Source organism: Schistocerca serialis, chromosome 1, assembly GCF_023864345.2.
Source record: "Schistocerca serialis cubense isolate TAMUIC-IGC-003099 chromosome 1, iqSchSeri2.2, whole genome shotgun sequence".
In the NCBI taxonomy this organism is placed as follows: Eukaryota; Metazoa; Arthropoda; class Insecta; order Orthoptera; family Acrididae; genus Schistocerca; species Schistocerca serialis.
In genome coordinates this window covers 295,525,601-295,553,519 of record NC_064638.1, presented here as the reverse complement: position 1 = coordinate 295,553,519, position 27,919 = coordinate 295,525,601, and the positions used below count along the sequence as shown (strand labels likewise).

At 42.8% G+C, this 27,919-nt stretch overlaps 1 protein-coding gene across 1 annotated transcript in view; it reads left to right on the top strand.

Annotated features, from left to right (window-relative positions):
* The window catches only part of LOC126467957 (protein-tyrosine sulfotransferase-like), a 148,808-nt gene extending 123,197 nt beyond the window's left edge, over positions 1-25,611 (top strand). The window contains exon 6 of the mRNA XM_050096514.1: positions 25,311-25,611. Coding sequence (XP_049952471.1) covers positions 25,311-25,611 — 301 coding nt within the window. The remainder of the gene's footprint in view (positions 1-25,310) is intronic.
* Positions 25,612-27,919: the final 2,308 nt, after the last annotated feature.

The window sequence follows — 27,919 nt, the reverse complement described above, 5'->3', positions numbered from 1 at the left end:
ACAGCGAGCGCCACTACTGCCAGCTAAATAAAAGATTCAAACTACTGAAGGCACTAACTACTGATAGGCATAGTTAGCAAATGAAAGATTTTGATAGAGAACAAACAATGTATTTACCACAATAGTGTCCAAAAGTCATAATGTATATAGCAGTTCATGACATCCAGTCTTACAAATTTCAAAATTCCGCCATCTCTCTCCCCACATCCACCACTGCTGGCGGCTTACCTCCAACTGCTCAAAGCTACGCGCTGTTCACATCCATCTGCCCAACACTACAATGGCAGACAACAATACAAACTAGCCACAGACTGCACACAGCACAGCCAGTGATTTTTCATACAGAGCGCTACGTGGCGTTACCAATAAGAAAACATAAACAGCCTACTTACATAGCCCCCATGTTCCCCACAAAAAATTTTACAAATTGTTTTGGGCAGTGGCCAATAATGATTTGATAAAATTTTTCATAATTACAATAACAAAGATATCAAATGCACACACTTATTGATACAATGTTGGTCAAAAGCTAAAATTTTCTCACAGTCCATAAAGACAGTCCTGATCATCCATCACAGAAAATTGCAGTGTTTTTTTTTTTTCTCAAAGTCTGAGCAGTAAAAGAAAATGCACACAGAAGTAGTGGATTTCCATGCAATATTTAGTGTTGTCCTTCCAACGGACAGACAGTGCTGACTCTTGACATGCAGACAGGTATTGGTCCACAACAGAGCAAACCCACAGCAGAGTCAGTCGATATTTTGAAGAGTATTGGTAGGTAGGTCATCACAGAGCAGACCCACTGTAGTCCTGGTAGAGATTATGGTATTGGTGGGCTACCAGAGGTGCAGACCCACTGCAGTCCTTGTAGAAATAATGGTACTGGTGGATCATCAAAGATGCAGACCCACTGTAGTCCTTGTAGAGACAGCCAGCAACCATCTGTTATGACTGTGCAGGTGCACAATCATCATCGAAGAGTCTTGCAGACAATATAACAAGTCCATAAACCACCACTTGTGCACTCCCAAAAAAAATTTTTTTTTTATTGTCCTTAGAACCAGCTATGCTGTTATCCAGTCCCTTGCTGAATTATTAACACACGTGCAAACACTATGAGTCCCTACTTCTCACATATTGTCCATATACTATGACCAACAGAAACGTGTGCAGTGAAATGTAACTTACAAATTACTTAATTTGATGAACTGGTATCAGTTACAATTTTATAACATAAGAATACAATAACAAAGGTACAAAATACATCATTAAAAACATAATAATACAGATAACATTTGTAGTAATAGGGGCTTTACAAAAGAATAGAAATAAACATATACATCAGTGTTACAGGAATTATGACATAAGTAAATACATAAAAGATCAGAATAATTATTGAAACATCAACTTCACACATGAGCATTAAAACAAAACAGAATAAATAATGTCTAAACATCTGTACAAAGTAAATAACATATTATCAGAAAAATTCGACAATGTAACTCTCATCAGATAAACACATACAGACAGGAAGAATACAGATACCCAAGGGTAGACAAACACATAGTGCGATAACACAAGGAAAGGATAGGGTTTGTTCTACTGCAGTATTTTGCAAACAAAACTTTCTTTACTTCTCAGAGATCTCCCTTCGTTCTTCATTATTTCCAAAAAGTCCTATCTATACCTGCTTTCTGTACTTTTTTCGTGTAACTTCTCAATGCATTTCTTCCAATTCATCGCAACTCATTCTCTTATATAGCCTACCCCCTCTTAAGCTAACTTAAATCTACTGAGCTCAGATGGATAAACTAAGGGACGAAGCAATGCAGCAGCATAAAACAATTAACACAAACAGCAATGACAAAAAAATGGAAATTGGCAAAGCAAGCTACAGTAAATCTAAATTACCAAGCAATGCAACATTACAACTAATATGAGTCAATGTGCAGCAACAAGAAAAATAAATGAGTAGTAAAACTAGCTTAACAGAGTAACACAATGTGAAATTTAGTAGCACTATGCCTGGCAAACAGCCGCAGGAAATGTAATAACTTATATCTAAATATGAGAAAGCTCAAGCAGAAAAAATTTTACAGTAAAAATGGCCATGTTTAATACCTATGTCACATCTTAACACTAGAGTGATGCATCACTGTAACTTGCTCTAGCAGACAAGTTACCAAGTCACTGACAAAAATTATGTATGCAATTCCTGTGAAGTGGAAATGTCTTTTTGTGCTCCCTCATTTTTTTGGAGTACATCCATCATAAAGTTATTTTTTACTGGATCTGTAGGCATAAAATATTTATATTAGTACATCCATAAAATTTTATTTTAACCAATGCTGCAGTGCAGCTAGGAACTAGATATTAAACAAAATAGGCAAAGCAAGGCACGAAACATCATTCACTAGCCATATGGCATTTCATAATGCAGTAAACAATCTTTCAACTAGCAAGACAATAGACATAAGATGTTTCTCATCATTTCATTTCAGTAAATATCATAAATTAAGAACTCTACAGTGTAATCATGTTTTCAAGTTTGAGGGTGTTGTATTTATGATGCTTTCTACAAAGGAATGTCAATAGCGAGGATAACCGCCTTTTTTTCTTCTCCACCTGTGCCTCTGAAAGGCACACACTAATGGCCTTTTTCCAGGCGTCTGTCGCGCAGTTGGGTGCCCATGACGCATTACGTGAAGGTGGTCACTTAACGTTCTTACCAAAATATTTACGACAGCAGTTTCCGCTACAGTGACAGTCTCATATAAATATATTTCACAGATCAAGAATTTGAACGAAAATTCTACCCTGTAGAAACAAAATCCTATTGATATAACAGTGTCCAAAAAATTTTCGTCGGCATTGTAATACATTCACGCATTTACATACATTTCATAACTCTTAAAGTACAATTCTTGGTTTCCAACACCCTTTTTCACAAACCAGAGTCCCTAACCACTACTCATTATTCATTACCTTATTCGTCGACACTACCGCAACAGAATAATACACATAGTCATCGTAATAATAACATCATAACACCTCAGTCAACTCTCAAAATCGGCGTAGCTTCCTCCAATAATTTCAAAACCTAAAAAAAAATTCTCTGCTCATGTCAAAAGTGTCATCTGCCTCAAACATACTTTAAAAATCGTTATCCCATACCAAATATATCATTCAAAGCTCTCATAATCTCACAATGGGTCCGAAAAAATATGAACAGTTCACAAAGTACAGACAAAATACAATTTCGTAAGTGTGAAGTTACCCAACTGTGTAATTGCGTAAACATGTGTCATTGATGTAGTAAAAAAAAGGTTTATCTCTCAGTTAAATGATCAGATGGCTGTGTAATTTGTGTGTTAGAGACATATGGTACCGATGTGTAAAGTTGTATAAGCAAATACCATATTAGCTAGGGCTCCTTGTGCTTGCCAAACACATGGTACACAAAGTAAGCGTGTACCCTCCTGAGGATTAATGTAATTATACCCTCAGGTGTTACAGATTACAGCAATGGAATGAAATGTATCACGGAAAACCTTTGTATCATTGTACTTCAAATATCTTTAAAAATAAATGTTTTAAGTACAAAATTAATCACTCGAATACATGTACTGTAGCGCTAAACTGTGCGTCATGTTGTAAGATAATCTCTGTGGAAGTCTCGTAGTTATCGTCCTCTGAAAGCTAAGTTCTGCAGAAGTCAATGTACTTACCTCATGATAAACAAAAGTGAAATGCTTTGCGTATAGATATCTTAGTTATTACGCTTATTATTGTGATGAAGAAAGTACTGTGCTGTAACGTATTGTTGTGCTACAGAAAAAGCTGTCTCCTTGTAGCTATACCACAAAAGTTACTACTAAAACATGTTTTACTTTCCAGAATAATACAGAAAAACTGTGCAGATATAAAACAGATACTTCGCAAAAGCAACATCGTAAATTGTCACTCATTAGTAACGTCATGATATAATCGTTTAGCTGTCACATAAACTATCCACTGTGTCATCTGGTATCTCACAGAAAGTACATTAAATCCAGAATGTATCTTCAAGTAAAACAAAATGTTGCATTACAATCTCATTAGCAGTACCAGTATATGTCCTAAGTATGTAAGCCTGATAGTCATTACGCAATCGTGTAACTAACAAGCAAGAGTGTACAAATACAACACTGTGTCGTCTGTTCACTATAACAATGCATTCGTAATTGCTGTTTAAAAATGTTCCCTAGGTTCTTGATTGGATATTTAACTTCAAACATTGTTGCATGGTAACAGTTTCTAAGTCTGACAATGCATACTAGAAATGTGAAGTGAAAAGTTTTATGGCAAAGACAGAGTAAGATTATCTCTCAATAAACGGTTTTACATGCGAAATGTGGTGTAAACCTTTACTCTTCCTAGTATGCAGTGTTTTCAACTTCGACGCAATTATCATGTGGTATACGTCCGTAAAGAATACTGGAATTTTTCTCAAGGTTAGCGTCTATGTAATTTTTCCCTGAGCCAGCCGGCGCACGTGGCTGCTTGCGGTGCGAGTCATTGTTTGTCTCTTTGTTGACGTGAGTCGTTATTGGGATTAGTAGACCTAACTTCTACAAATTCACCTTCTCGAGAGTGCCCTGCTCTGTTTGAATCCTGCTAGTTCTGATGGAATTCAGGTCTGTCGTTTTGTCGGTAGTTTACATAGTTTCTTATTTTCGGTCATGTGGTGGAGAATTTCTCCCAGAATCGTAACTGCGTGGTGGACTGTTGCGTCTGAAGTTACTCTGTCTCCCTTGATAATAATTATTTTCGTTCCTATATTGTCTGTTTCTATGGTTATCTCTGTCATATTCATTACTACGGAAATGCGATCTTTCTCTGTAACTATTACTCTGCCAGTGGTTGTCATATGGGTGGTGTCTGTTTTGTTCGCGATTTGCGTTGTAAGAATAGCCTTGTCGTGTCCAGTTATTATTTCTTTCGTCGCGGAGTTGTGACAGATGTGACCTGTAGTTGTTGTGTTCCTGTTTTCGCGTTCTGCGATTGTCAGTGTCAATTTCTAATTCTTGTAAGAGTCACTGAAAAGCTTCAATGTCGTCTTTGCAGCGTCCTGCCAAAATAATATGTCGTAAATGTTCAGGCAATTTGATTAAGCAAATGTGGATGAGTTCTGAGGGGCTGTATGGGTTTGACAGGTACTGATTCTTGTGCAACATGTCTTCAAAATATTTCACAAGACTGGAAAATTCAGATTGTTCGAAATGTTTCACATTATGATGCCATGTTTTACTCGGTCTTGTGTGGCTTGAGACCAATATGCTGAGAGGAAGGCATGGTAAAACTGTCCTTCACTGTGGCAATCGTGAATGACCGATCGCATTCTTACAGCTGGTTCATTCTCTAAGTAGCCACACATAAATTCTAATCTGTGTTCTAATAACCAGTTGGGAGGAAAACAATGAGAGAGTTGATGAAGCCACGCTTGTGGATGAATGTCGTTGCCAGAATTCGTAAATGTTTTGAATTTACGTGTAGTAATAAACAGCTTATAGTCAAATTCATCATGTCGGCGAGTCGCATATCGGTCATTGTTACGTCGTTTCGGCGGTTCCATCTCAAAATTCGGTGCACCTTGCCAATTTCTTTCATAATTTTCGAAATGTCCTGTGTTATTATTTTGTGGTTGTTCCGTATTTCTATGTCCCTCTTCCCATACTGGAGCGCGAGTGTCCTCTGAAATATGTAATTCTTGTACTACTTGTGCCAACTGATCTTGTACTTCCCAGATTTCTCTTTTGTACTGTGTATTGATTTGATTTTGATTTTGTTTGAATTTTCTAATTTGTTCATACTCTTCAGTGTCCGTGAAGGCTACAGGTCTTGTGTCATTCAGATCATCATCTACCTTTGTAGATAAGTTAGTGAACTGATCTGAAAGTTCGGCTACTTTATCCGATTGTGAAATTATTTCCTCTGTGTGTTTTTCTGAACCAAGTTTCAGAGTGTCCATTTGTGTTGAAATCGTATCTACTGAGTCCTTTAACTTTTCCTGAGTTTTTGCAAGTTGTGTAACCGAATCGGTAGATGCAACTGAGTCAATTTTAGCTTGCAAGGTGTCCTGATTTTCATGAACAATAGTTTGCAGTTCTTTTATGGCTGCTTCGTGATTCTGTAATGCATTTTCATGACGCGAAAAAATAGGTTGGAAATGCTCACAAATTTGTGTTTTTACGTCATTACAGACTTTTTGACATTTCGATTCGATGTTATGTAACTCAGTAGTTAAATCTTCACGTGTTTGTTCAAGCATGGTGTCTAACTTTTGAAGATTTTGTTCCATTGTGTCTAACTATTGCTGTGTTTGTCTCTGATTTTCTTTCATTTGTCGCATTAATTGCAACAATAATGTATTTGTGTCTGGAATCTGTTCCTCTATGCTTTTCGGCAGTGCATTTGCACCGGCAACATTCACATTTTGACAAGCGGAAAATGTGTCTTGACTCATTTGAGAAAACGGTGGGAACCCAAAACCTGAGTCTACAGTATTTGCAATATTGTGTTCTGTCATTCCCGATTCCTGAGGCGAGCTGTTGCCGACCGATTGAACTATAATGCTTCCCTGTTCACTACCTGTTTCACTGTCTACACCATTATTTGACGCCCGCTCCATTTCCCTATGCACAGTTACCAAATTACTACTTTGAATGTCTGTTAATTCATTACACAGTGGTGCTGGTAAGCTACGCTCGTCGTCACTATTATTTCTCGGTTTACTTTGGAGCCTAGAGTTACGTTTTTCACACGCCATTATTGTCACAATAGTTCACACGGTAACACAGAAAAGCACAATTTGAAGAGCAAAATAAGAAAACACAGCACTGAAAATAATATCTAGTTAATTGCAAGCGCAGCTGCGAAATACTTGGTGCAAATTTACATGCATGCCACAACTGTTTTACTGTACAACAATGAAAGACTGCAACTACAAAGGAGATTCTCTCTACAACTACGCGCTAGCAATAAACGAAAGCTACACTAATTACACGAACTACAAGAAAAAATCAGAAGATTCCAGTGAGGTATCCTCGGCTAAGGGTCGACGTATGAAACGTCCCTTAGAAAAATTTCTGAATTACTGTGCTGATAAATCTCTTACATTATTTGCTTTTCAAACAGCTGAGCAAAACTGAACGTACTCAAACATTCACTAAAGTGACACACAATACTTTTAGCGCAATGCAATCTGACTTTCAATAATCCCTACAAAAGAATGGCCCTGACTACATTAACCTATACCTTTCACAAATCATGTACCTCACAAAGATCTTCGTTACTCAAGCTACTGCAATACAGCGAGCGCCACTACTGCCAGCTAAATAAAAGATTCAAACTACTGAAGGCACTAGCTACTGATAGGCATAGTTAGCAAATGAAACATTTTGATAGAGAACAAACAATGTATTTACCTCAATAGTGTTCAAAAGTTATAAAGTATATAGCAGTTGAAACTTCCTGGCAGATTAAAACTGTGTGCCCGACCGAAACTCGAACTCGGGACCTTCGCCTTTCGCGGACAAGTGCTCTACCAACTGAGCTACCGAAGCACGACTCACGCCCGGTACTCACAGCTTTACTTCTGCCAGTACCTCGTCTCCTACCTTCCAAACTTTACAGAAGCTCTCCTGCGAACCTTGCAGAACTAGCACTCCGGGAAGAAAGGATATAGCAGTTCATGACATCCAGTCTTACAAATTTCAAAACTCCGCCATCTCTCTCCCCACAACCACCACTGCTGGCGGCTCACCTCCAACTGCTCAACGCTACGCGCTGTTCACATCCATCTGCCCAACACTACAATGGCAGACAACAATGCAAACTAGCCACAGACTGCACACAGCACAGCCAGTGATTTTTCGTACAGAGCGCTACGTGGCGTTACCAATAAGAAAACCTAAACAGCCTACTTACACATGGTTCGTGAATGTAGTCTCGTCCATAAATAAAATCAAATTAATAAATGTGTCATCCCTCTGAATCTGAAGTTGAGCCCATCGGCATTATTCAATGCGACGCATACAATCCTTACTAGTTAATTTTTGGTGGAGCCTGGTATGGTGAGGATGATATTTATGGCGATGCAAATGGCGAACAACACTATTCTGACTCATGCCAGATTCCCTTGCGATTTTAAGCGATTTAACACAAGGATCTCGAACCACAGTGGCAAGAGTACCAATTTCCGTTTCCTCGTTGGTAACTTTCCTTCACCGTGTATGTTTCCAATGCATTAAAGATCCAGTAGTTCTCAATTTATCATACACATATTTAAATGTACGGCGTGTAGGGTGAGTACGTTGAGTATATCTTTCAGTGTATAAGTCTCTAGCTCTCACTGAATTTCGTTGGCATTCTCCGTAAATGAATAGCATATCGACATGTTCTTCGAAGGAATACATCATTCACATTTGCTTGATTCGACGATACTAGTCTTACCGTTCCTATTAGTACTGTACTGCGACACCGTCGAATGGTGTTTACATGTCCATGGCACATTAGATGGATACGCCGTATCCGGCGAATATTTACTATTTGCACGATATACGAGAGAGAAGTGTCAGAGCATGTGCTTCGATAAATGCCGTTGTAATAAGGAATACCACTCTGTCGATGATAAGAATATTGCAGCACTGCATTGAGACCAATAGTCTTCGAACACCCTCTGTAAATGGACGTTAATACCACCTTTCTGACCTTCGTTGACCTTCAAAGACCTTATTGTTAGACATCATTGGATTCGTCTCGATATCCGCTATCAGAAAATAAGTACCAAACTATAGCATGCCATTTAAAAAACAAAATTGACCTTCATATCTCTGACCCGACCCCACCTAACAACAAAAAACCAACGTCATATTATGGCCCCGTAGGCCCATGCAACTTTTGTCCCACAAACATTTCAGCTCGTGTCATACTTTCAGAGTGATTCTAGGTGGAAATAGTTAGTGACATCCTGTATACAGTTTGATATGTGGCGTGACAGAAGGTTTCATGGGGCAACACCCCTATGTTGTAGTCGTAACCCTTTATTACTACAGGTTTCTCCGAGGAAACATTTAAATGATTTGACAACAAACGAATAAGCTCATGTTGCTGGCTTCTGTTCAGATAATCCGACTCCTTAACCTTGCTGTAAACCATTTCCTGTATTTCCGTAGTGTTCTGTGTTCCCTTTCCACGGTAATGGTATTCCTTCCCTTTTAAATCACAGTTAACTTGCAAAATCTTTAATCTGCGGCATTTGATTTGAGTACTCTGGCAATACTTGCCATGTACTTGTTTCATTCTGACCATATCCAGTACAATCCTCCTTCCACCATACATTAAACTAATTTCCCTGGTGGAAAAGTCAAGATTTGCCTTTCTGCACCTCAGGAAACCACAACCCATGATACAAACTACTGATAACCCTTTTACTAGTAGAAAAGTGCATTTGATCTCCCCTTCCCTAAATTCCAGGTCAGCATGTACCTGGAATTTAACTATTTGTGCCTGTGTTCCAGTCGTTCCAGACGCTCGACAGTTTTGTACTGGATTAGTCGGTATTTTATTTGCCTTACATAATGGCTTATACAGTTCTAAGCTCAAAACACTACCAGTCGCGCCAGTTCAATCTACACTTTTACTGGAATATCTTCTATCTGCGTTTCAGTCACAGCCTGTATGTGCTCTAGATCGCTACTTTTGCACTTACTAGGTTCGTTTAATAATTCATCCTGCATTGCGATATCATCATTATATAGCAGCATGACAACGGTTTCTCGAGTCTGTTTTGGTGTGCCCCCACTTCGCCCGCCTAGCAACAATAGGGAGCTAATTGCAGTCGAAACTTGTTTATTGTCTGGGAGGGGCCTTGACGGTTACCGTCTGACACCTCCACTATCCTAACATTGGACTGCTGTGCTGATTTACGTTTCCTCAAAGATTTTCATTTTCTTGTTCGCTGTACGGCCCCCTGGAGGGGTCCGCAGCTCGTGGTCGTGCGGTAGCGTTCTCGCTTTCCGCGCCCGGGTTCCCGGGTTCGATTCCCGGCGGGGTCAGGGATATTCTCTGCCTCGTGATGACTGGGTGTTGTGTGATGTCCTTAGGTTAGTTAGGTTTAAGTAGTTCTAAGTTCTAGGGGACTGATGACCATAGATGTTAAGTCCCATAGTGCTCAGAACCATTTGAACCATTTTTTTGAACCCGTGGAGGGACATGTGTTTTGATCCCACTGTGGCGAGAAATTACTCTGCCACTGATTTCGGTTGTTACCGTTGCTATTTCGCCACTTCGAACTGCTTTGGTATCTGGTGTTGAGTCTGTCATCCCACTTTTTTTTTCTATTCAGTTGCGGATAACCATCGCCATTCACTTGCCTTCCATTACTGGTTGACTGATCATAACCTGTACCATTGTCATTACTGTAGCCTTGTTTGTTATTTCTACTGCCGTTTATCTAAGGAGTAGACGAATGATTTGTATCACTTCTTTCTGTCTTCGTCTCCTCTAGTACCATATCAATCTTATCTAATACTGATAGGCATCTGTCTAAATCTTTCTCGTCAACATTAATTAACTTATCTTTGATATGTCTGGGCAGCCGCAACTTTAGCAGCTGGATCACATCTTTATTAGCCATCGGCTCATCCCAGTACTTGGTCTTACTAATGTATTTCTCAAAATATTTTCTTAGACTATCGTGTCTGGGATTATATATTTCGGGACAATAAACTTCGTTTATTAATCTCTCCTGAATATTCGGTGACCAATACTTGCCTGAGAAGGCCTTTTCAAATATCTCAGTATTGTGACACGTATCTATTGCCTCATTTGCCCAAAGTCCGGTATCTCCCTGTATATGAGATACAATAAACTGAACTTTTTGCTTTTCTGTCCACATACTTGGCAAAATATTCCTAAAACATTTAATGAAAATCACTGGGTGAACCGATTTCTTTTGGTTATTAAAAATTTCGAATTGCCTATGTTTAAGTTGGCTTTCCTCAACCATCAGGTTCGGTGCCAGTAGCGCCGCCTTCGGACTGCTAGGTAGCATTGTAGGTACACTACTAAGACTGTGGCTGTTCCGGCCACTATCATGTGGTTGATCATAATTAGTAACCATACTCGGTGCGTTACCATACACTTTACGAGTAGGCGTAATAGTTTTCTCTAATGTTTTGCGCTATTAAGTTGGCAATACGCTCTGTCACTTCGTGCTGCCAGTGTGGCAGCTCTGCGCTTAACTTATCGTTCAGCTGCGCGACTCCTGTTTGCAGCGTTTCCGTTACTCGATTGTTAGCAAGCTCAACGCCCCCAGTCACACACTGTATCACAGTGTTTACTTTTTCGTCTGCCTGTTGTACTATTGTTTGTTCTTTCGATTCCAGCCATTCCTAGAATTCTTTCTCGATTTTGTCGGTCTGATCGGCTAAATTATTATCAGTACAGTCTCGCTGTGAAACTTCTAGTTGCTCAATGCGAGTCGTAATTGAATCTGCCTCCTCCTTCAAAGTCGCTTGTGCTGTCTTTACATCTTCAAATGGATCTAACCACTATGGGACTTAACTTCTGAGGTCACCAGTCCCCTAGAACTTAGAACTACTTAAACTTAACTAACCTAAGATCATCACACACATCCATGCCCGAGGCAGGCTTCGAACCTGCGACCGTAGCAGCCGCGTGGTTCCGGACTTAACCGCTCGGCGACAGCGGCCGACTGTCTGTACAGCCTTTACCTCCAAAGCTAAGTTGCTGATTAGTTCAGGCAGCCCCTGATAGGAATTCTTTAATTCAGTTACCTCTAAGGAAATTGTCTCAAGGTAATGTAATAGGATTTTTTTTTCATTTTTTGTTCTCGCTCAGCTAACGGTGAGCAATTGCCCATCCCTCTCAGCTTGTAATCGATCACGTTCTTCTAATTCTCGTTTTGACTTTTCATCTCTTTGCAACAATTACCTATCTCTCTCCGGTTGTAATCGATCACGTTCTTTATCACGTTCTTCCAATTTGCGTAGTAAAGCCGCAAATGGATCGGGCAGTGGAGAGCACACAGGTGACATAGAAATTCCCTCCACTGGCCTGTTCGGTGTCAAAATATTTTCTGTTGATGGTCTGACAGCCTCTACATGCAACACATTTGTTGGTGTCAGGTGTTCCACCTGACAACTAATGCCAGCTGCCCCCCGCATCTCCACTGTCGAGGCAGTGGCTCTACTATTATCAACAAATCTACTCATGTCTACCGGCCGGTGTGGCCAAGCGGTTCTAGGCGCTTCAGTCTGGAACCGTGTGACCGCTACGGTCGCAGGTTCGAATCCTGCCTCGGGCATGGATGTGTGTGATGTTCTTAGGTTAGTTAGGTTTAAATAGTTCTAAGTTCTAGGGGACTGATGACCTCAGATGTTAAGTCCCATAGTGCTCAGAGCCATTTGAATCATTTGCACTCATGTCTTTCACGTTATCATGCTGAACAAAATCTGTGTTTGCTTCCGCATCCATAATTATGCCCATAATTTGATTTTGCTACTGTAACAAGTCTGCACACGCTTAAACACAGTAGGTAAACCTATACACGTATAATCACACGTTAAAAGCGTGCACTATTATAAATGCTCAGTGCTAACCTTGGTTTTTGTGGCGAAGTGAAAGTTAAACTGAATAACATGATGCCATCTTTATATCAGTAACTGTTCTAAAATTGTAACTTACCATGAGCCATCAGTTCAGCAGTGCATGTCAAACTCTAGTGCAATAACAGGATAGTACGAACGGTAGTTCTTACCTTTATTACTGTATTCGGTATAGGTTCATTTGTCTTTATTTTCAGCTTGGCAGCTCTCTGTCGTATATCTCAGGATTTAATTTAATTTATATTTTTTTTATTTTTTATTTGATTCACTGCAAAGATACGAGCAGGCAAGGATCGTTCTTAGATTTTACTGACACAAAAATGTAGCGTGGGATCCGGCATAAATATTGGTTCAAATGGCTCTGAGCACTATGGGACTTAACTTCTGAGGTCATCAGTCCCCTAAACTTAGAACTACTTAAACCTAATTAACCAAAGGACATGACACACATCCAAGCCCGAGGCAGGATTCTAACCTGCGACCGTAGCGGTCTCGCGGCTCCAGACTATGGCGCCTAAAACCGCTCGGTCACCATGGCCGGACGCATAATTATTGAAGTTACTTAGACGAACCCATGATAACAAACAGTTAATCGTTATAGGCTATATATACATACACGAAAGTATTTCACCATTTTCAATACGTAAGGACTCAGGTGTTATTTAATTTCGTCTTAGTGCAGGTCAAGTCTGATGTCCATATGCACGTAACCTAAATCGTCAGCATAAATCGTTAAGTACTTTGAATATATCAGTCTCCGATAAATCATAAATGAAAGAACTAATATCGCCGATCCCGAGCGTCGCCTGTGGAAAGAACGGGATAACAATTACGATAATTTAAAACTGCCGCTTAATGGCGGCCAATTGTCGCCCCCCAGCCCTGTTTAGCTTGCTGCCGGCGCCGCGTTTGAAATTCTTTTAAAAATGATGGGACAAGGAAACGGGACATGTGGTTCAGGTTACAGTTAACATTAACAGCAGCAGTAATGTAGACATATATTGGATCTCACCGCTAAAATAATAAAACATGTACACACCGTACTATGTAGATTACGTACAATGGCGTCCTATCAGAACAAGACAAAGCAAGAGTCCGGCGCTTTTTGTTTCACGCCGATACCAAAAAGAACAAAGATAATACTAGTACTTATGGTACAGATAATAGTTTTTCTTTATAAACACATTATTCCTTGACTTTCAGTAGAGTTTCTTTTACATATGACAAATATAATTGCTTAATGTCGTGGATAAATGTTTAATAATTTATAGTTCTTATAAAAGGGGACATAGGACGTCATAGGTACTGTCCTGCACACAAGGGCAATGCACTGGTGGAGCCGTCATTTGTACTCACTTAAATGTGGTTATAGCTGTACGACGGAAATTAATAGACTTTGAACGTGGAATGATACTTGCAGCTATAGACGAATGGGACATTCCATTTCGGAAATCGTTTGGGAATTCAATGTTCCGAAACCCACAGTGTCGAGAGTGTGCCGAGAATACCAAGTTTCAGGCATTGCCTCTCACCATGAACAATGTATTGGCTGACAGCGTCCACTTAACGTCCTAGAACAGCGGCGTTTGCGTAGAATTGTCAGCACTAATTGGCAACGAACAGTGCGTGAAATAACCGCAGAAACGTATGTGGGACTTACGACGCACGTATCCGTTAGGACAGTATGGCGAAATTTGGCGTTAATGGGCCATGGCAGCAGACGGGCTATGTGGTGCAGGTTACAGTTAAAATTAAAACAGCTATACTTTAGACAGCACGACATCGCCTGCAGTACCTCTCCTTGGCTCGTGACTGTATATGTTGGACCCTAGACGACAGGAAAACCGTGGTCTGCTTAGATGAGTCCCAATTTCAGTTGATAAGATCTGACTGTAGGGTTCGATTGTGGCACATGCCGCACAAAGTCATGGACCCAAGTTGTCAACAATGCACTGAGCAAGCTGGTTGTGCCTCCACAATGGTGTGGGCTGTGTTTACATGTAATGGACTGGATTCTCTGGTCCCACTGAACTGATCATTGGCTGGAAATAGTTATGTTCGGCTACTTGGAGACCATTTGCAGCCTTTCAAAGACCTCATGTTCCCAAATAGGAATGTGTCCTCTCACTGGGCCACAACTGTTCGCGAACATTCTGGACAATTCGAGCGAATGATTTGGCCACCCAGATCACGCAACATGAGTCCCATGGAACATCGATTGGGAGTAATCGAGAGGTACGTTAGTGTATAAAACTGTACACTTTCACAATTGTGGGCGGCTGTAGAGAAAGCAGGGCTCAGTATTTCTGTAAGGGACTTCGAACGAGCTGTTGAGACTATGGCACATCGAGATGCTGCCCTGTGCCAGGAGAAAGGAGGTCCGAATCGATATTAGGAGGAATCCCATGATTTTTGCCACGTCAGTGTAAAATGCAATTGGTATTCTGTAAGGATATGAAATACACAATGGACTAACACTGAATGATGTGCGGTCCTAATTACACTGAAGAGCCAAATACACCTAATATCGTGTAGGGCCGCCGCGAGCACGCAGAAGTGCCGCAGCACCACATGGCATGGACTCGACTAGTATCTGAAGTAGTGCTGGGAGGAACCGAGACCATTAATCCTGCAGGGCTGTCTATAAATCCATAAGAGTAGGAGAGTGTGGAGATTTCTTCTGAACAGCACGTTGCAACGCAATCCATATATGTTCAATAATGTTCATGTCTGAGGAGTTTGGTGGAAAGCGATAGTGGTTAAACTCAGAAGAGTGTTTCTGGAGCCATTATGTAGCAATTCTGGACGTGTGTGGGGTCGCATTGTCCTGCTGGAATTGCCCAAGTACGCCGAAATGCACAATGGGCATGAATGGATGCAGTTGACCTTTTTTTTTTTTTTTTTAGTCATCAGTCTGGTTTGATGCGGCCCACCACGAATTCCTTTCCTGTGCTAACCTCTTCATCTCAGAGTAGGACTTGCAACCTACGTCCTCAATTATTTGCTTGACGTATTCCAATCTCTGTCTTCCTCTACAGTTTTTGCCCTCTACAGCTCCCTCTAGTACCATGGAAGTCATTCCCTCATGTCTTAGCAGATGTCCTATCATCCTGTCCCTTCTCCTTATCAGTGTTTTCCACATATTCCTTTCCTCTCCGATTCTGCGTAGAACCTCCTCATTCCTTACCTTATCAGTCCACCTAATTTTCAACATTCGTCTATAGCACCACATCTCATATGCTTCGATTCTCTTCTGTTCCGGTTTTCCCACAGTCCATGTTTCACTACCATACAATGCTGTACTCCAGACGTACATCCTCAGAAATTTCTTCCTCAAATTAAGGCCGGTATTTGATATTAACAGACTTCTCTTGGCCAGAAATGCCTTTTTTGCCATAGCCAGCCTGCTTTTGATGTCCTCCTTGCTCCGTCCGTCATTGGTTATTTTACTGCCTAGGTAGCAGACTTCCTTAACTTCATTGACTTCGTGACCATCAATCCTGAAGTTAAGTTTCTCGCAGTTCTCATTTCCACTACTTCTCATTATCTGCGTCTTTCTTCGATTTACTCTCAGTCCATACTCTGTACTCATTAGACTGTTCATTCCATTCAGCAGATTATGTAACTCTTCTTGACTTTCACTCAGGACAGCAATGTCCTCAGCGAATCGTATCATTGATATCCTTTCACCTTGTATTTTAATTCCACTCCTGAACCTTTCTTTTATTTCCGTCATTGCTTCCTCGATGTACAGATTGAAGAGTAGGGGCGAAAGGCTATAGCCTTGTCTTACACCCTTCTTAATACGAGCACTTCGTTCTTGATCGTCCACTCTTATTATTCCCTCTTGGTTGTTGTGCATATTGTATATGACCCGTCTCTCCCTATAGCTTACCCCTACTTTTTTCAGAATCTCGAACAGCTTGCACCATTTTATATTGTCGATCGCTTTTTACAGGTCGACAAATCCTATTATAGTGTCTTGGTTTTACTTTAGCCTTGCTTCCATTATTAGCCGTAACGTCAGAATTGCCTCTCTCGTCCCTTTACTTTTCCTAAAGCCAAACTGATCGTCACCTAGCGCATTCTCAATTTTCTTTTCCATTCTTCTGTATATTAATCTTGTAAGCAGCTTCGATGCATGAGCTGTTAAGCTGATTGTGCGATAATTCTCGCACTTGTCAGCTCTTGCCGTCTTCGGAATTGTGTGGATGATGCTTTTCCGAAAGTCAGATGGTATATCGCCAGACTCACATATTCTACACACCAACGTGAATAGTCGTTTTGTTGCCACTTCCCCCAATGATTTTAGAAACTCTGATGGAATGTTATCTATCCCTTCTGCCTTATTTGACCGTAAGTCCTCCAAAGCTCTTTTAAATTCCGATTCTAATACAGGATCCCCTAACTCTTCTAAATCGACTCCTGTTTCTTCTTCTATCACATCAGACAAATCTTCACCCTCATAGAGGCTTTCAATGTATTCTTTCCACCTATCTGCTCTCTCCCCTGCATTTAACAGTGGAATTCCCATTGCACTCTTAATGTTACCACCGTTGCTTTTAATGTCACGAAAGGTTGTTTTGACTTTCCCGTATGCTGAGTCTGTCCTTCCGACAATCATATCTTTTTCGATGTCTTCACATTTTTCCTGCAGCCATTTCGTCTTAGCTTCCCTGCACTTCCTATTTATTTCATTCCTCAGCGACTTGTATTTCTGTATTCCTGATTTTCCCGGAACATGTTTATACTTCCTCCTTTCATCAATCAACTGAAGTATTTCTTATGTTACCCTTGGTTTCTTCGCAGCTACCTTCTTTGTACCTATGTCTTCCTTCCCAACTTCTGTGATGGCCCTTTTTAGAGATGTCCATTCCTCTTCAACTGTACTGCCTACTGCGCTATTCCTTATTGCTGTATCTATAGCGTTAGAGAACTTCAAACGTATCTCGTCATTCCTTAGTACTTCCGTATCCCACTTCTTTGCGTATTGATTCTTCCTGACTAATGTCTTGAACTTCAGCCTACTCTTCATCACTACTATATTGTGATCTGAGTCTATATCTGCTCCTGGGTACGCCTTACAATCCAGTATCTGATTTCGGAATCTCTGTCTGACCATTATGTAATCTAATTGAAATCTTCCCGTATCTCCCGGCCTTTTCCAAGTAGAGGAGGAGGTATTACTAGCTGAAACTTGTTACAGAACTCAGTTAGTCTTTCTCCTCTTTCATTCCTTGTCCCAAGCCCATATTCTCCTGTAACCTTTTCTTCTACTCCTTCCCCTACAACTGCATTCCAGTCGCCCATGACTATTAGATTTTCGTCCCCCTTTACATACTGAATTACCCTTTCAATATCCTCATACACTTTCTCTATCTGTTCATCTTCAGCTTGCGACGTCGGCATGTATACCTGAACTATCGTTGTCGGTGTTGGTCGGCTGTCGATTCTGATTAGAACAACCCGGTCACTGAACTGTTCAGTAACACACCCTCTGCCCTACCTTCCTATTCATAACGAATCCTACACCTGTTATACCATTTTCTGCTGCTGTTGATATTACCCGATACTCATCTGACCAGAAATCCTTGTCTGCTTTCCACTTCACTTCACTGACCCCTACTATGTCTAGATTGAGCCTTTGCATTTCCCTTTTCAGATTTTCTAGTTTCCCTACCACGTTCAAGCTTCTGACATTCCACGCCTCGACTCGCAGAACGTTATCCTTTCGTAGATTATTCAATGTTTTTCTCATGGTAACCTCCCCTTGGCAGTCCCCTCCCGGAGATCCGAATGGGGTACTATTCCGGAATCTTTTGCCAATGGAGAGACCATCATGACACTTCTTCAATTACAGGCCACATGTCCTGTGGATACACGTTACGTGTCTTTAATGCAGTGGTTTCCATTGCCTTCTGCATCCTCATATCGTTGATCATTGCTGATTCTTCCGGCCACCCCTAGGACAAGAGAGTGCCCTGAACCTCTATCCGCTCCTCCGCCCTCTTTGACAAGGCCGTTGGCAGAATGAGGCTGACTTCTTATGCCGGAAGTCTTCGGGCGCCAATGCTGATTATTTATCAAAATTTATGCAGTGGCGGGGGTCGAACCCGGGACCGAAAGCGTTCTGATTATGAATCAAAGACGCTACCCATAGACCACGGGTATAGGATGTTTATGTACGTTTCATCTGTCAGAGTCCTCTAGACGTATCAGGAGACCCACCCAACTGCATACGCCTCCAGCAGCTTGAACAGTCCCCTGCTGACACGCAGGGTCCATGGATTCATGAGGTTGTCTCCATACACGTACAAGTCCACCTGCTTGAAACGCGACTCGTCCGACCAGGCATAATTTTCCAATCATCAACAGTCCAGTGTCGGCGTTGAAGGACCCTGGCGAGGCGTAAAGCTTTGTGTCGTGCAGTCATCAAGGCTACAGAAGTGGGTCTTCCGCTCTGAAAGCCCATATCGATGATTTTTCATTGAATGGTTCAAACGCTGACAGTTGTTGATGACACAGCATTGAAATCTGCAGCAATTTGCGGAAGAGTTGCTCTCCTGTCACATTGAACCATTCTCTTCAGTCGTCGTTGGTCCTGTTGTTGCAGGATCTTTTACCGGCCACAGCGATATCGGAGATTTGATGTTTTACTGGATTCCTGATATTCAAGGTACAGTCGCGAAATGGTCGTACGGAGAAATCCCCACTTCATCGCTACCTCGGAGATGCCGTGCCCCATCGCTCGTGCGCCGGTTATAACACCACGTTCAAACTAAATTAAATCTTGACAACCTGCCATTGTACCAGCAGTAACCGATCCAACAATTGCGCCAGACATTCGTTGTCTTATACAGGGTGGTCCATTGATCGTGACGGGCCAAATATCTCACGAAATAAGCGTGAAACGAAAAATCTACAAAGAACGAAACTTGTCTAGCTTGAAGGGGGAAACCAGATGGCGCTATGGTAGGCCCGTGGATGGCGCTGCCGTAGGTCAAACGGTTATCAACAGCGTTTTTTTTTTTAATAGGAACCCACATTTTTTTATTACTTATTCGTGTAGTACGTAAAGAAATATGAATGTTTTAGTTGGACCAATTTTTTCGCTTTGTGATAGATGGCGCTGTAATAGTCACAAACATATGGCTCACAATTTTAGACGAACACTTGGTAAGAGGTAGGTTTTTTAAATTAAAATACAGAACGTACGTACGTTTGAACATTTCATTTCAGTTGTTCTAATGTGATACATGTACCTTTGTGAATTTATCATTTCTGAGAACGCATGCTGTTGCATCGTGATTACCTGTAAATACCACATTAGTGCAATAAATGCTCAAAATGATGTCCGTCAACCTCAATGCATTTGGCAATACGTGTAACGACATTCCTCTCAACAACCAGTAATTCGCCTTCCGTAATGTTCGCGCATGCATTGACAATGCGCTGACGCATGTTGTCAGGCGTTGTCGGTGGATCATGATAGCAAATATCCTTCAACTTTCCCCTCAGAAAGATATCCGGGGACGTCAGATCCGGTGAACGTGTGGGTCATGGTATGGTGCTTCGACAACCAATCCACCTTTCATGAAATATCCTATTCAATACCGCTTCAACCGCACGCGAGCTATGTGCTGGACATCCATCATGTTGGCAGTACATCGCCATTCTGTCTTGCAGTGAAACGTCTTGTAGTAACATCGGTAGAACATTACGTAGGAAATCTGCATACATGCGCCATTTAGATTGCCATCGATGAAATGGGGTCCAATTATCCTTCCTCCCATAATGCCGCACCATACTTTAACCCGCCAAGGTCGCTGATGTTCCACTTGTCGCAGTCATCGTGGATTTTCCGTTGCCCAATAGTGCATATTACACCGGTTTACGTTACCGCTGTTGGTGATTGACGGTTCGTCTCTAAATAGAACGCGTGCAAAAAAATCTGTCATCGTCCCCTAATTTCTCTTGTGCCCAGTGGCAGAACTGTACACGACGTTCAAAGTCCTCGCTATGCAATTCCTGGTACATATAAATATGGTACGGATGCAATCGATGTTGATGTAGCATTCTTAACACCGAAGTTTTTGAGATTTCCGATTCTCGCGCAATTTGTCTGCTACTGATATGCGTATTAGCCGCGACAGCAGCTAAAACACCTACTTGGGGATCATCATTTGTCGCAGGTCGTGGTTGACGTTACATACGTGGCTGAACATTTCCTGTTTCCTTAAATAGCGTAACTATCCGCCGAACGGTCCGGACACTTGTATGATGTCGTCCAGGATACCGAGCAGCATATATAGCACAGGCCCGTTGGTCATTTTGATCACAATAGCCATACATCAACACGATATCGACCATCTGCGCAATTGGAAAACGGTCCATTTTAACACGGGTAATGTATCACGAAGCAAATACCGTCCGCTCTGGCGGAATGTTAAGTGATACCACGTACTTATACGTTTGTGACTATTACAGCGCCATCTATCACAAAGCGAAAAAAGTGGTCCAACTAAAACATTCTTATATATCTACACGTACTACACGAATATGTAATAAAAATAGGGGTTCCTATTTAAAAAATACTGGGTGATCAAAAAGTCAGTATAAATTTGAAAACTGAATAAATCATGGAATAATGTAGATAGAGAGGTACAAGTTGACACACATACTTCGAATGACGTGGGGTTTTATTAGAACCAAAGAAATACAAACGTTCAAAAAATTTCCGACAGATGGCGCTTCATCTGATCAGAATAGCAATAATTAGCATAACAAAGTAAGACAAAGGAAAGATGATGTTCTTTACAGGAAATGTTCAATATGTCCAGCATCATTCCTCAACAATAGCTGTGGTCGAGGAATAATGTGAACAGCACTGTAAAGTATGTCCGGACTTATGGTGAGGCATTGGCGTCGGATGTTGTGCTTCAGCATCGCTAGAGATGTCGGTCGATCACGATACACTTGCGACTTCAGATAATTCAAAGCCAATAATCGCACCGACTGAGGTCTGGGGACCTGGGAGGCCAAGCAAGTCGGAAGTGGCGGCCGAGCACACGATCATCACCAAACGACGCGCGCAAGAGATCTTTCACGCGTCTAGCAATATGTTTTTTTTTTGTTCTAATAATACCCCATGTCATTCCAAGCATGTGTGTCAATTTTTACCTCTGTATCTACATTATTCCGTGGTTTATTAAGTTTTCAAATTTATACTGACTTTTTGATCACCCGGTAGGCAGCGCCATCTAGCGGGCCAACCATAGCGCTATCTGTCCCCCCTTCAACCTAGACGAGTTTCGTTCTTTGTAGTTTTTTCGTTTGACGCTTATTTCATGAGATGTTTGGCCCAGTCACTGTCAGTGGACCAACCTGTATAGGCGTTGCCAACAGCAGCTCCGTATTTTGTCTGCTTACGTATGTCTGTATTTGAAAATGCATGGCTATACCAGTTTCTTTGGCTCTGCAGTGTAAGTGCAAAATAAACAACCAAAGAAACTGAAAGACAAAGATGTGTTCCCCCACACGGATCCTCTATGGCCTGATTCTTTCCCCCCATATGCTCCTATTCCTCGAACATATCCACATACTCTACACCTCCCGCCGCCTTGATCCTCCTCACTCCCTGGTTGCTCCTCTCCTCCCCCGTCCCCGCCCCCTGCCACGCCTTCACTGTTTTGTCCCCCCTACCCTCCATCTCTACACCCTTCATCACCTTTCCCAAGGTGGCTTCCATCAACTTCCCCTCCCAGATGATGCCCTCTCTCCCTCCATGGACCCAAGGACCCAATGGAGCATGAGTACCCATAAGAGGGGTGGGTGGTGCTGGGCAGACGCGACAGGGTGTGGGGAAGGCAGAGAACAGGAAGACAAAAGGACTCGGGGGGGAGAAGGGACGTAGGGAGAGCTTACGCAGGGAGAAACACAGGATGGAAGGGGGGAAGAGGGAGCCCAGGGAACTCTGATCCTCACCCCCCCTACTTTCCTCCGTCCTTTCCCTGGGCTCCTTCTTCCCCCCCCTTCCATCCTGTGTTTCTCCTAGCCTAACCTCTTCGTACCTCCCTTCTCCCCCCCCCCTGAGTCCTTTTGTCTTCCCGTCCTCTGCCTTCCCCACTCCCTGTCGCATCTGCTCAGCACCCCCCACACCTCTTATGGGTCCTCATCCTCCATTGGGTCCTTCCCCCCTCCCCCCCTTCGCTTTCCCACACCTTCCCCCCTTTTTTTTATTTTCCCATGCTCTGTCCAGTTCCCCCCACCTGCTCTCGGCTGTGGTATGTCATATTTTCGTGCGTGTTCCAGTGACTGCTCAGTGTTGTTTCGTCTCTTCCTGTGTTGAGAACAGAAACCATGCTGTCGCTGGGTGTGGATTTATGTCTTTTGAGAACAGAAACGAGACTGTCGCCGTGTTTTTCAATTGTCTGTCCATTATATTACCTGTCTGCTTCATATGTATTTTATTAGCATCGTCACCCCTTTGTTTCTATGTTTTAAGTTCCACGATTTTTTCGCTATCTTACCCTTTGTCTCCGATTTTGTCGCGTGTTTTTTATTATACGGAGTGTGACAAAAAGGTACGGCCAAACTTTCAGGAAACATTGCTCACACAGCCGGCCGCGGTGGTCTCGCGGTTCTAGGCGCGCAGTCCGGAACCGTGGGACTGCTACGGTCGCAGGTTCGAATCCTGCCTAGGGCGTGGATGTGTGTGATGTCCTTAGGTTAGTTAGGTTTAAGTAGTTCTAAGTTCTAGGGGACTGATAACCACAGCAGTTGAGTCCCATAGTGCTCAGAGCCATTTGAACCATTCCTCACACACAAATAAAGAAAAGATGTTATGTGGACATGGATGTACTGTACTTCCTCGATTCACCGCCAGTTGGCCCAATTGAAGGAAGGTAATTTTGACTTCGGTGCTTGTGTTGACATGCGACTCATTGCTCTACAGTACTAGCATCAAGCAGTCAGTGCAATATTTACAAATGCGGAGTTGGCAGATGCCCATTTGATGTATGGATTAGCACGGGGCAATAGCCGTGGCGCGGTATGTTTGTATCGAGACAGATTTCCAGAACGAAGGTGTCCCGACAGGAAGACGTTCGAAGCAATTGATCGGTGTCTTAGGGAGCACGGAACATTCCATCCTATGACTCGCGACTGGGGAAGACCTGGAACGATGAGGACACCTGCAATGGACTAGGTAATTCTTCGTGCAGTTGATGATAACCCTAATGTCAGCGTCAGAGAAGTTGCTGCTGTACAAAGTAACGTTGACCACGTCACTGTATGGAGAGTGCTGCGGGAGGACCAGTTGTGTCCGTACCATGTACAGCGTGTGCAGGCACTATCAGCAGCTGATTGGCCTCCACGGGTACACTTCTGCGAATGGTTCATCCAACAATGTGTCAATCCTCATTTCAGTGAAAATGTTCTCTTTGCGGATGAGGCTTCATGCCAACGTGATCAAATTGTAAATTTTCACAATCAACCTGTATGGGCTGACGAGAATCCGCACGCAACTGTGCAATCACGTCATCAACACAGATTTTCTGGGAACGTTTGGGGAGGCATTGCTGGTGATGTCTTGATTGGACCCCACGTTCTTCCACCTACTCTCAATGGAGCACGTTACCATGATTTCATACGAGATACTCTACCTGTGCTGCTAGAACATGTGCCTTTACAAGTACGACACAACATGTGGTTCACGCACGATGGAGCTCCTGCACATTTCAGTCGAAGTGTTCGTACGCTTCTCAACAACAGATTCAGTGACCGACGGATTGGTAGAGGCGGACCAATTCCATGGCCTCCACGCTCTCCTAACGTCAACCAAAAATGGTTCAAATGGCTCTGAGCACTATGGGACTTAACATCTGTGGTCATCAGTCCCCTAGAACTTAGAACTACTTAAACCTAACTAACCTAAGGACATCACACACATCCATGCCCAAGGCAGGATTCGAACCTGCGACCGTAGCAGTCGCGCTGTTCCGGACTGAGCGCCTAGAACCGCTAGACCACCGCGGCCGGCTGACGTCAACCCTCTTGACTTTCATTTATGGGGGCATTTGAAAGCTCTTGTCTACGCAACCCTGGTACCAAATGTAGAGACTCTTCGTGCTCGTATTGTGGACGGCTGTGATACAATACACCATTCTCCAGGGCTGCATCAGCGCTTCAGGGATTCCATGCGACGGAGGGTGGATGCATGTATCCTCGCTAACGGAGGACATTTTGAACATTTACTGTAACAAAGTGTTTGAAGTCATGCTGGTACGTTCTGTTGCTGTGTGTTCCCATTCCATGATTAATGTGATTTGAAGAGAGGTAATAAAGTGAGCTCTAACATGGAAAGTAAGCGTTTCTAGACACATATCCACATAACATATTTTCTTTCTTTGTGTGTGAGGAATGTTTCCTGAAAGTTTGGCCGTACCTTTTTGTAACACCCTGTATATGAGTTGCGGGCTCCCATTTCCTTTCTTACACATTTGTTTATCTTTCTTTCCCCGCCAATTCTACCAGTAATATCAGTAATCCTGTCATTTACTACGTCATTTATGTTGTGTACCAAAACTACCGAACTGTAGTTTTGGAGGAGTGCAACTCTAATCACATATCGTGGCGCAGGGTGGAGCGGTCGTCGGACCAGGTGATGAAGCCGGTGAACGCGGAGGCGCTGAGCAAGTGGGTGGGCCAGATCCCGGAGGACGTGGTGCGCGACATGGCGGCGGTGGCGCCCATGCTGGCCGTGCTGGGCTACGACCCGGCGGCCAACCCGCCCGCGTATGGCCGGCCCGACGCCGCCGTCGCCGACAACACGGAGCGCGTGCGCGCCCAGCGCCGCCTATGGGAGCAGAGGGCGCTGTCGCTGCTCAGCCTGCAGCGGCCGGCGCTGCCCGGGGTGCCCGTCACCACGCACGCCTCGTGACGCGGCCCTCCTCCACTACCTGTGCGCGCGCGACGTCAGCGCGACTGTGTCTCTCTCCAGAGGCTCTGCGTGTTTGCCAGTGTTTTTATATCTGTTCCAAACTCAAACTTTTCGAGTGCCCTTTCCTGTTTTTGAGTGACTTTCTGTCCCTTGTCAGTGACAGCGTCATTATGTAAATAAAGCTACCAACTAATAAAATGAAGGGTGTGGTGTGCGTACTGTAAGACCTTCGGTACACACACCATCAGATTATTTGACTTGTCGCTCTAACGAAGTAGGCGAGTGTCAGTAATATGTCTCGTGGTCTTATCGTGGCGTGTTTATCTTCTGCCGTTAGGTCACACGATAGAAATGGCACTTGCACGCTTAGAGTAACAGATTGACGGTGACCAACTCTAAACAGTACTTGATTAATTTTCACACACATTTATTAAAATAATAAAAATCATAAAACTTACTTAACTTGATTCTGGATGCTATTTACAACTGACAATCTGAAGTTCCTTTGGTTTTGGTATGTTAATCTTATTCTCACATATCTCTGACACTTGACAAAGTGTCTATTCATTTATCTTCATGGCTACGTATAGGAATATGGTAATCTTATTAGCCGCAGACTGAAACTTGACTATAGACTGGTACAGACAAATGCAGACTGTTACAGACTGGTGCAGACCAATGCAGACTGGATAATCGGAGGTCAGTATGCTCATTATAATACCTCCCGCGTTCACGTATCACTGTGCGAGTGTGATCCGTGAGGAGAAAAGGTTCTACATTAGCAGCGATCTCATTGGCAGCGTTACATATTAATACGCGGATCGGCAGAAGCAGAATTTGGTCCATCTCTAAGGCAGCGCCATCTCGTAGTGCAGAGACAGACGAGCGCTGCGCCTGCGCTGTTGTGCTTAGCGGGGCGCGCTCTAGTGGGAAAGTTCTGTACACGCTGACTACGTGGAACTATGTACACAACAAAGGGTGCTACACAAAAACAACTGCAGTGTCGAAATTCATACTGTGCAAAAAACAAAATAACTTTTTTCTCGGAGTCAACACCGTAATATACAGGGTGCGTCAAAAAAATGAACACACACTTTGAATCGTCACAGAAAATTTATTTCCCGTTCTACACTGTTAAATTTCTGGAAATGGAAATCTTAAAGTCCAATTGGAAAAATAAATATACTTTGGATATGTGATTAATGTTCAAATTGGTGGCCTTCAGCATCAGTACATTTCTAATTTTTTTGGATTGTTTGGGGGAGGAGACCAGACAGCGAGCTCATTGGATTAGGGAAGGACGGGGAAGGAAGTCGTCTGTGCCCTTTCAAAGGAACCATCCCGGCATCTGCCTGCAGCGATTTAGGGAAATCACGGAAAACCTAAATCAGGATGGCCATACACGGAATTGAACCGTCGTCCTCCCGAATGCGAGTCCAGGGTGCTAGCCACTGCCCCACCTCGATCGGTAAATACATTTCTGAGTACGAGTCATCACTGATTCCATACATCGTACCAGAGTGTCCAATGAGATTTCTGCGCACACCGCCTGAATCTCATTCGAAAACGTGTCCAGGTTACGTGGTTTACGTTTGTACACCTCGTCTTTTACTGTGCCCCATAAGAAGAAATCCAGCGGTGTGAGGTCTGGAGAACGTGCAGGAAACTCGATTGGTCCCCTGCATTCTATCCACTGGCCTGGCACATTGTGATCCAGATATGCTCGTACGTCCCTATCATAGTGCGGCGGGGCGCCATCTTATTGGAAATAAAACTCATCATTACCGTATAATGCACGAATGGCAAGGAATATGGAGTCAGCAAGCATTGTTAGGTACATTTCTCCAGTAACAGTACCTTCAAAGTGGAAACGCCCAATGAGTCCCCTTGCAGACAAACCACACCACACATTTACACCAGGTAAATTCACAGCCTTTTCAACTGTAATGTGAGGATTATCTTAAGCCCAGTACACACAATTGTGCCTATTGACAGTTCCATTGAGTTTAATTGCGCTTCATCTGACCAAATTATGCTACCCATAAATCCCGGTTCACCATCTCACCATCTCCTGAACCCATTCACAAAATTCTAACCTTCGATCTGGATAGTCGTCACTTCGCTGTTGCACCAGCCTTGGAATGTACACACGAAACTTGCCTTTCTTCAGAATGCGTAGCACACTACTAGCACTCCCACGTGCCACTTGCCTTGAACATTTATGAGGCGAACGCTGAAACAGCTCCAATTGTTAACCTTGAAGGTGGTTCTGTACCATACTCACTTCTCCACTGTCTTCGAACCGCAA